This window comes from Stomoxys calcitrans, chromosome 2 (genome assembly GCF_963082655.1).
Source record: "Stomoxys calcitrans chromosome 2, idStoCalc2.1, whole genome shotgun sequence".
Taxonomy (NCBI): domain Eukaryota; kingdom Metazoa; phylum Arthropoda; class Insecta; order Diptera; family Muscidae; genus Stomoxys; species Stomoxys calcitrans.
In genome coordinates this window covers 18263453-18274249 of record NC_081553.1, presented here as the reverse complement: position 1 = coordinate 18274249, position 10797 = coordinate 18263453, and the positions used below count along the sequence as shown (strand labels likewise).

The 10797-nt window shown below is 40.8% G+C and overlaps 1 protein-coding gene across 4 annotated transcripts in view; it reads right to left on the bottom strand.

Moving 5' to 3' along the window:
- The window catches only part of LOC106084164 (protein shifted), a 38829-nt gene that overhangs the window by 6305 nt on the left and 21727 nt on the right, over positions 1 to 10797 (bottom strand). For 3 of the 4 annotated variants that reach the window (XM_059363214.1, XM_059363215.1, XM_059363216.1), the window contains exons 3-5: positions 10500 to 10760; positions 10239 to 10439; positions 3854 to 4054 (exon numbers count right to left, since the gene is read on the bottom strand). In XM_059363214.1, the coding sequence (XP_059219197.1) occupies positions 3854 to 4054; positions 10239 to 10439; positions 10500 to 10760 (663 nt within the window). The remainder of the gene's footprint in view (positions 1 to 3853; positions 4055 to 10238; positions 10440 to 10499; positions 10761 to 10797) is intronic. The other variant, XM_059363217.1, reaches the window with a different exon arrangement.

Below are 10797 nucleotides of genomic sequence, written 5' to 3'. Positions count from 1 at the left end.
TAGACGGCGCAATTCTCTTCCGATTTCACTGAAATTTTGCACGTGGTATGCTAAGTATGGTTCAAATCGGTTCATAACCTGATATAGCTGCCATATAAACCGACCTTGGGTCTTGACTTCTTGACCCTCTAGAGGGCCCAATTATCTCCCGATTTGGCAGAAATTGTGTACAACGGCTTCTCCCAGGACCTTCAACATAGGTGTGCAATATGGTCTGAATCGATCTATATCTTGATACAGCTCCCATATAACCCATCTCCCGATTTTGCTTCTTCAGCCCCTACTAGGCGCAATTCTTATTCGAATGGACTATAATATTACAGAATGACTTCTACAATGTTCAGCATTCAATTCATTTATGGTCGGAATCGGACTGTAAATTGATAGAGCTCCAATAGCATTACAGTTCTAATTCATTATTCTTTGTTTGCCATGAAAGAAATACCGCGCAAAGAACTCGACAAATGCGATCCATGGTGGAGGGTATATAAGATTCGGCCCGGCCGAACTTAACACGCTCTTACTTGTTTTAGTACTATATAGCGCAAACTATTACTAATCGGTTATTATTATCTGTTATCGCATGGTATACAAGGTGCGCCAGAGGGATTTACGTATTTAAAAAGTCAAAAAAAAAACAAAGTACTTCGGTTATTGTTTTTATTCTTTTTATACCCACCACCATAAGATGGGGGAATACTAATCTAATCATTCCATTTGTAACACCTCGAAATATTCGTCTAAGAACCTATAAAGTATATATATTCTTGATCGTCTCGACGTTCTGATTCGAAATAGCCATGTCCGTCCGTCCATCTGTCGAAATTACGATAGCGGTCGAACGCGTAAAGCTAGCCGCTTGAAGTTTTGCACAGATACTTAATATCGATGTAGGTCGTTGGGGATTGCAAATAGGCCATATCGGTTCAGATTTAGATATAGCTCCCATAAAAAACGGTCTCTCGATTTGACTTATTGAGCCCTTACAAGCCGCAATTTTCGTCGGATTAGGCTGAAATTTTGCACGTGTTATTCTGTTGTGACTTCCAACAGCTGCGCTAAGTACGTTACGAATCGGTCTATAATCTGATATAGCTCTTACATAAACTAATTTCACGATTTGACTTTTTGAACTGTTACAAGCCGTAATTTTTGCCCGATTTGAATGAAATTTTGCGTGAAGTTTTCTGTTGTGACTTCCAACAGCTGTGTTACAATATATACGATTCAAATCGGTCTATAACCTGATATAGCTCTCAATCAATCTGATCTTACGATTTCATATCTTAAGCCCTTACAAGCCGCAATTTTGTGTAGTTTGTTGTGTTCTATCTTTCGTCTGCTTGATTATGTCGAGTTCAACCAGGAACTCTGCGACTAAGATGGGGTGCGTCCACAGAGATCTGGGTCTGAGTCGAGTTGATCTGTCTGGGCAGTTAAACAGGTGAGGTGTATCGTGCGGTCTCTGGTTACAATCTGGACATAAATCTTGCACGCCGGCATCAATCCTTGTTCTGTAGGTGTTGAGGCGGCTGCATCTGCCGGAACGTAATTGAGCCAGAACTACTTTGCCGGGGGAGGTCAATTTCTTCAGGTGCAATGGGAGGCGGTCGTTCTCCAAGGACTACATTCGGTAGCCATTTACCGCATCTGCTACCGTGTCTGCATGAATGTTGTCTAGACCTGATTGATATGCCGCTTGATCTAGAGGTTCTATCTTGTAGCGCTAAACCTCACGCTCTAGATCATGTAGATCTACCTGGGCGGTGGATGTCTTTCCGCAAGATGATGATTGGATGGTCTCTGCGATACAAAGTCATAACAGAAGCAAACGTAGTGTTCTGTTATGACTTCAAACAACTATCCGAAATGGTCTATAACCTGATATAGCTCTTATATAAACCTTTCTCCCGATTTGACTTCTTGAGCCCTTACAAGCCGCAATTTTTGTCCGATTTGACTGAGATTTTCCATGCAGTGTTTTAATACGACTTCCAACAACTGCGCCAAATACGGTCGTAATCCGTCTATAACCAGATATAGCTGCCATATAAACCGATACCCCGTTTTGATATCTTTAGCCCCTGAAAGGCGCAATATTCGTGCGACTTAGTTAAAATTTTGCACATTTGTTCTGTTATGACTTCCAAAAACTGTGCCAAAAACAGTCCAAAAAACCATAAAATAATGCCCTTCAGCTTAAATTATTTTGTATAAAATTTGGCAGAATCCATGGTGGTGGGTTCCCAAGATTCGGCCTCGCCGAGATAGCACGCTTTGACTTGTTTTTGTAAGAAAATATCCCATCAATATCCCATTTTTTCATGAAATCTTAGAACTGACATCGGGTAAACGGCGAACCCCATCATGCATAAGTCGATTTTTGAAATTCGTTGTTGTTGTTGCACCGAGGCAACAGCCCTTTTCAATGAAAGACTCCATCGGGCCAATCCCGTACGTACAACCGGCTGCCATGGGATTGTTTGAAATCCATTGATGTTGTTGTTGTAGCCACTTTTTCATGTGGAAGTGACGATCCTCGCGTCAAGCTACTGTAGGTGAGCAAAAGTTCCGGTCAAAAGGGCTGATCGCCGCGGAAACAGGGTGACCATTGATTATTTAAAGGCGCCAATAACTCGCCTTGTCATTTGGAGCATCATAGCCATTCAATATTTGTGCAAGAGCCGGTGCCGCCCGACCTCTAACTGAGACTATCCGCTCGATACCAGTGATTGTCCCCGACTGCCGTTTCAGCTCCTCCGTATGGAACCACTATCCGCAATCGGTGGATGCGTTCGATAGCTCGCAGCTAAGCTTCTCGTGACAGCAATGAACACCATACACATGTTTCAGCCTGTGTGGTGCTCTCAGCTATCCCGTGCTGGAGTTTGAAATTCATGTACACTCTTCGCAGCATATCAATCGGTATGTGATCCGAGGTCGATCGACATAAATCTGGGATTTCAAGTAAAATGTAAAAGTGAGGCTCTTCAGTGGAAAAAACTACCCATGACAGCCGGTTGTACGTAACGGATTGACCCGATGGAACCCTTCATCGATAAGGGGTACAACGCACTGCTACAACAACCACAACCGATTTTTGAGGCAGGTTGTCTATCACCATTTCACATGCATTTTGAAGGCAACGAATTTGCTTTCCGTTAATTTTTGGACAACAGCCAATGGGGATGAAATTAAAGATCTTGATGGAGAATTCCTCGAACATTGGTGTCAGAAATTCCCATAGCAGCTGTGTGTTTGCGAGCCGAAAGCTGGGGAGAACGCACAATTGACAGCCTCACTTTTTCGATATTTTCTGGAGTTCTGATGGTCTGTTGAAGTCTATTTCTGGGTTTAGCGACACTTCTACACTCCCGAAATGAGTTAACCCACGACAGAATCGAATTACGGCCAGAAACGAGTCTGCGAGAAGTAATTTCAAAGCGAGTGCGAAAGGCACGTTGCGTAGCAACATGTGAACGATCGTTTGAAAAGAAGCTGCTAGACCAGAATATGATGGACTGCGGAGAGAAACAAACTTGGTGGACCTCCCCTTCTAGATGCCACCCCTCCCCACCCAACTCACCGCTTTGGGGTTCTTAAGTTTTTAGCTATTTTGTCTCTGAAGAACATTTAACAGCATTTTTAACGAAATTTTGTTTTGAAAAATTTCATAAAAAAGCTACAAAAATTGATTTTTAAAAAATTGCAACGAAATTTAATTTTCATAAAAACGTCGTGGAAATTTCGAATATTTAAGTTTTATTATTTTTAAATTATTGACCTAAGCTTCGAATATATTTTCGGCCTAGTTCTACTTGATGCAATCGAAACTTATGAATAGTTTACTTACCACCTTCGCATTGTGTTCCTTGATAACCATCGGGACATGTACACACCGATGGCGCTGTACAATTGCCGCCATTCATGCATTGGGGAAAACAAAAGGCCTTCTCACAATACTGGCCAATGTAACCGGAATGACATTGGCAGACATTGTGATGATTGCAGAAACCATGCTCGCCACACTTCAGATGACACAGAGGATCAGGACCTTGAAAGTAATGAAGAACAACAACGTATCTCGATTTAATTGTTTGTGGTCAACAAGACACAGCAACAGCAGTGACTTGATGTGACACATGGAGGCAGGATGTAGCGCTAAAGAGGAAACAACAGATGTGTATGGACGTAGGCACAACCTAGGAGTAGAGATGTGTGTGTGTGCGTGTGTGTCTGTGTGCCGGCGTGTGAGAGGATGTGTGATAAGAAATGGACTCTTCTAAATGACTAGCAAGGAAGGAAGCATGTGTAGGAGTAGGAGGCTGCGTTTTGTTTGTCAGGTTAAAGTTTACAATTGCAAGATGAATGGATGATTGGATTGGTTGACAAAATGCATAACTCTGGGTTTGAAGTAAGCAAAAAAACTGCAGTTAACTTAATTGATGGATAGAATGTTGTATGTGTATCATTGTCTGCTTTAATGAGTGGGCGACTTTTGTGGGATTTGTGAATTAAAGCAAATTTACATTAAGAGAGTTATTACTTATCTTCTGTGTTCATAGGATATGCTAAATGTCTTTTAAATAATTTATTTCTTGTTTTGCACAACAGTAGTGAACAAAAGTATTCGTATACAATCATTGATCAATGAATGAATGACAAAGTATTCTACTGTGAAAGTGTATGGTACCAGTGTGGTAGGTTAGCCAAAGCATGATTATGGGTGGGTGATCTGTGCGGTTGTTAAAAATTTCCCACAAACTTCCCCTGAAGAATCAATCGTTACTAGTCGATTCAAGTTTTTTGCTCGACCTCCTCTTTATAGTCGAGACACCTAGTGCAGAAGTTTTTACATGGCTAAAGGCTCCACAAATGATGGCAGCTTTAGAGAGGGGATAACTTATACTGCAACATTTTTGTGAAGTTACCGCTAGAATTCGAAGCAGGTGTTCGGCGTATTAGGCTTACATGCTAACCTATCTGACACGATGGTCTCTGTTGTATTTACGTTAATGCTTTTTTGCCTACGCGCAAAAATCTCATCAGCATTAGCTTGGTCTTTTCATAGATATACATTAGACCGTCCCATTCTACAAAGGCGAAATTTTGTTTTTGCAAATAGGGAAACGCATATCCTCCATTTTTTTTTCTTCACAAACTGTATCATGCGCCACTACTGTGGCTGTGATAAAATGTTTAGTTCGACTCAGAAATTCCTGTTGATTCGGCTTAGCCCTGCACCACGACTGTGACTGCGGTAAAATGTGTAGGTGGACTCAAAAATTCCTGCTGATTCCGCCTAGCCATGTCCGTCTGTCCGCATATCCTTTCTGTGCTGATAGTTATAAAAATATAACAGAAGGACTATCAGCACAAAAAGGATATGCGGATAGACGGACATGACTAGGCGGAATCAGCAGGAATTTTTGAGTTCACCTACACATTTTACCGCAGTCACAGTCGTGGTGCAGGGTACAGTTTGTGTTTTTGTAATAAATTCCATTGAAATGTATACTTAGTTTCCCAATTTTATGTTAGGACCTAAAATGCTCATCTAGATTCCTAAGAAAGCATTACATTCAACTTTGGACGTCGTGTCGGCACGGGTTATCGTTAACCGATTGCCATAATATTTCGTATTTTGGTTATTGGGATCAAAGGGGTAGCCGGTTGTGCGTACCGGTTTAACCCGATTGATTCCTTTCTTTACAAGGGCTGCCGCCTCAGTGTACAACACTGTTACAACAACAACAAAAGCGAAAAAATTAGGGGGTATGCGTTTCTAAAAAAAAAACTTTTTGTTTTTTGGGACACTTTAATATATAATTTTACCATATTAACCGATGTCACGTTTAATTAAATTAAGAGCTTGGCAAATGTACACGTTTTACCCAATTTTGAAAATGGATCAGTGACTTCTACTGGACCTCCTGAACCCCCTTTCCAAACGCTGTAAAACTAGTTGTTTTTGTAATTGTAACAGTGTGTTGTGTTATATCTCTAGCCTACTTGGTTCTGTTGAATATGCAGATCCCGGAATTCTGCGACTAAGGTGGGTTGTTTCCTGAGGAATCTGGGTCTCAGTCGAATGGGTCTGGTTGCACAGTTAAACAGGTGACGTGTGTCGTATGGTCCCAGATCACAATCAGGGCCCACATCCTGCACGTTGGTATCAATCCTTGTTCTGTAGGAGCAAGTGGCCAATCAGTTCAGCTCGCTGACATAGTTCGTTCAGCAAGTTCACTAGCTCGCTGAACTAGTTCTTTTAGTTTGTCCCTTAAGCTTTTTTCCATGTATGGATCAGTCTTTTCACCCTACAAAGTGTCAGTCACCACAGAAGAAAATGTACCTAAGCGCAAAAGTTTACGGAGCGGTTGTGAAAATTCCACCAGGTCAATCCGGTACATAGAACCGCCTGCCGTGGCTTTCAAGCCAAACTGCCCAAAATAGAAGCAAGATCTCACGCTTGTCTTCGGCCCTAGGGGCGATGACAAAGAGACCTTGTTGCCTACATGCTTTCACTTGCCGCACATATTCGGCATAAGCGCGCTCGTAGTCTATATATTCCGTTTTTATACCGATAGCCATTCTGATCTCCTTCTTATTTCCTTTCAGTTAAAGCCTCGTCTTTTCACGATGCAAATCTCCCCATAGGATCTCGTCCTACAGACCATTTCACAGTTCCACAGTGCTACATGCGCTTTCGACGGCAGTCGTCTATCCATCATGGCTAATGGTTTCGCGATATTTGTCGTCATTAATTTTTTCAGATAATGGATTTTTAAGCAAAAAATTCAGTGGGAAATTCCCCCATAACTTATGAAACAATTATAATAAAATTATTATGTTATCATTGAGATTTTTTAGTGTTTCAAAAAATTTACAAAAAAACATGTGTTTCACCTGTGAAAGAACTGAAATACCAGCCTTAAATCGTTCGCTTTTCCATTCCCCCTTAGTCCGCTATTTCCCGGTACCCGATCAATGCGGATCTTAAAATCCTCAGAGAAGTCTTTAATCTCCCTCTTACACTCCTAGACTGTTCATGTTCCTACCGTCCTGATTGTTGCGGATCTAAAGGCCAGTTTACTTTTCGTTATTATGTTCACACTCGATGTCCTCGCGTTACCACCATATCACCATCATGCATTCCGTGATCGTCCGTATCCCTGACTACAGGACCGCATTACGGTCAGGCAGTCAGTCCCTGGGTTCTCAACGTAGACCCCAGGCATACGCTTTCCTCTTACTTTGATCATTCAAGGTTTCCTACCGTCACCTCGATTGTACCGCGAAGGTATGACCTGCCCATATCCTCCATCGATTCTCCTATCGCCTTAAGTCTCATAGCCGCAATGGTTGCCTCACACTGAATCTGTATGTCTATGGGTCGGATATCCAGAATGGTCTCCATTTTCCTAGTAGGCGTCGTCCTCATCGCTCCGCCTATGCCAAGACAAAATTTCTCCGAACCTGTTGTATTATCCTAACGTTGCACTTTTTCTCCATCGCATTCCATCAAACTACTGAGGTGTAAGTAAGTATCGGTCCAATCACGTTCCTGTAGAGTGGACTATCCTCGGATTCAGGTCTACATAGTGCCAAACATCTGTGAGCCTTCTCGGTACGCTCCTGAATGTGACACTTCCAATTCAGTTTTCTGTCCAAGATCACTCCTAAGTATTTGACCTTATCAGATATCGAAATCGTTCTATTGAAGAAACGTGATGCGTTAAAGCAGATTTCGGTCTTATCTGGGTTAACATTGATACCCCTAGGTCTAGCCCAGTCGTATGCCATCTGCAGGACCCTTTCGGCCCTTCTGCATAGCTGTTTCGGAACCTTACCCCTTAGAAGTATTATAACATCGTCTGCGTAGCAGACGGGTTCAAGCCCCTTCTCAGTCAGCATCCGTAATAGCTCATTTATGGTGGTCACCCATAGTAGTGGCGATGAAATGCCCCCTGTGCCACTTTCTCCCTTATATTTACGTCACATATATCTGCGATAACTGCCAACAAATGATCTAGAACGCCCATAGGCAAAGAGCTATGATAAAGTAGATCAATAAAACAAAAAACGATATAAAACGAGGAGTAAAGTTGGGCTGCGCCGAATTTTATATAATGGGAGTCACTTTCTGCATACGATTTCTTTCTATATGAACGTATTTAGATCGTATCTGACCAGGTTTCTGGACGAAATTTCATCCAATTTCATATACAGAAGCTTAACCAGGTTATAAACCGCTTCGGACCTTATTTGGCATACATATTCGAAGTCATACCAAAACTCAACACTCTAATCAAAATCTAATAATGGTTGAATGAATTGATCAATTGGTCCAAATTTTCTAGCCAACATAAAAATCATAACGGTGAAGAATAGTTTCTTTAGATCTATGGAATGATGAAGGATTCAGGTACTATGCAAACAGTTCTAAAGCAAATACACCGACCAGAAATTGAGGAGATACAAACTTTTTAAGTTCGTAAATCAAACAATTAAAAAAGGCTAGGTCGATCGAATGTCAAGACAATTATTATTTTGTAGGATCGCAAAGACTACTAAACCCCCTTACTATGGTGGTGGAAATAAAAAGCCATAAGTTAGCCAGCAATGAAATCAAAATATATTCAGCATTCTATCGGCAATCTTTTATACCCGCGCCAATGATGATTTCTGAGTTTAAACTGAAAAAATCGACTTTAGAGCTGTTCTCTCATAACAAATTTCAATAAATATCTGTAGTCCAAGATCTCATATGAATGAGTGCGGTCAGATACAAGTTTAAGCTACATGATAAGGGACCTCTTTTTTATTGGCTAGTCCGAATGGCTTGCCGCAAAGCGACACCACTTAGAATATGCTTTCATGCAGCTGATTACCTAAGGTAAATATCTCACAAGGGGATAACCAACATGGTAAATTCTTTCTAATGTTCTCGCCGGGATTTTAATGCTGGCGTTCAGCGTCAAATGCTGACATGCTTACCTCTGAGCTTCGGTGGACCCAAGTGGTATCTATTTCAGAAGATACAACCATTTTAAGTTATAAATTCAATATTAGAATTTAAATTGAACGGCTTTGATATCTTATGTATCAATAGTTATAGAAATAATTATATGAGACCCATATAATCTTGATCGGCTTGATATTCTAAGTCTATTTAGCCATTTCTGTCCGTTCGTCTGTGTCTGCCTGTATGTCGAAAGCACGCTCTCTTTCGAAGGAGTAAGCTAGGCCCTTACAATTTTGAACAAATACTTACTATAAGTGTATGTAGGTTAGAATTGTAAATGGGCCATGTCGATCTACGAGTATAAGTTCCTAGAATGCGCAATTATCCGAATTGTCTGAAATTTTGCACGAGGTGTTTTTTATAAATAATTTCCAACAAACTTTCTAAGTATAATTATAATCATACCATAACCTGATATAGTTCCTATATAAACCGACCTTCAAATGAGACTTCTTCAGCCTCTAAAGGGCGCAATTTTTATTAAATTTGGCTGAAATTTTACACGAGGTGTTTTGTTAGGGTTTCCAACAAACGTGCTGGGAATGATTAAAATCGGACCTTTAGCCTTATATATCGCTCCTATATAAACCGATATCCCGATTTGACTTCTTGAGCCTCTAGGGGGCGTACTTAATAACTGATTTGGCTACAAATTTTCACTTACTTTATGATATGACTTCTAGAAGCCGAGTATGGTTCAAATCAGTCCATAAAATAAAATAGCTCTCATATAAACCGATCTCCCCATTTGACATCTTGAGCCTCTAGAGTGCGCAATTACTATCCGACTTGGCCGAAATTGTGAACGTCATATTTTGTATGACTTTTTACAGCCATTGGTTGTACGGTTGGTTTATAAAATGATATTGGTCCTATATATTTAAAAAAGTCATTTAACGAATTTGTCATATGCGATTCATTTTGGAGAGTATATAACATTCGGCCCGGCCGAAAAAATTTCTGTAGTTTCCAAATTACCACAAAAAGCTAAATAAACGAATACTTTTGCTCATTGCTGTTATAATTATTTGCAGTCGATATTTGTGTAATAAAGGATTGCCTTACATTTCACATTCATTCAACTCATCTTCTAAAACGCTATCATCCAAAAAAATTGAACAAATAAATGGTCGATTAAAAGTTAATATGGTCAGACGGTAAGTCAAGGGGACGGCGAGGGGAACAGAAACAGAGGAACATGAGCATACTCTACCTTGGAGAGAGGTGTTTTTTTGTGTGGGATTGGATGTGTCGGGGTTGTCATACACACCTCTATGTGCACACTCCTTTTTGAAATGCAAACGTATTGGAGTGCCCGGTAAGGGTTCATTGCTGCGATTGTGTATGGTCAGGCCTACATAGAACATGGCGGTGCCGGAATTATTGCCAGCACAAGGCAGGAAGACACTAAAATCTTGGCAGTTTAAGAAAAAAATGAGTATGGGTTAACTTCTAACCACTTTCGACTACTTACTTTTCTCCTCCTTGGGTATACGACCCTTTATCTTTATAGACACCGTGGGAGCCTTCAGTATGCGCTCATCCATGGTCTCCAACAAATCGAAATGATAGAAATATTTCCTATGTCCTGCCTTCCAAGTAAAATTCACATGATCCACCTCGGGAGGTATTATCAGATAATTGTAAATCCTTCCATCTTTAATGTCATTCATCACATGGCCATTGTGTATGGCATACACTGGTCCCTGTACATAGCCCTGAGGAAAGAATAGAGCTAAGAGTACAATCGTTGTTTTAGGTCTTTAGCTTAA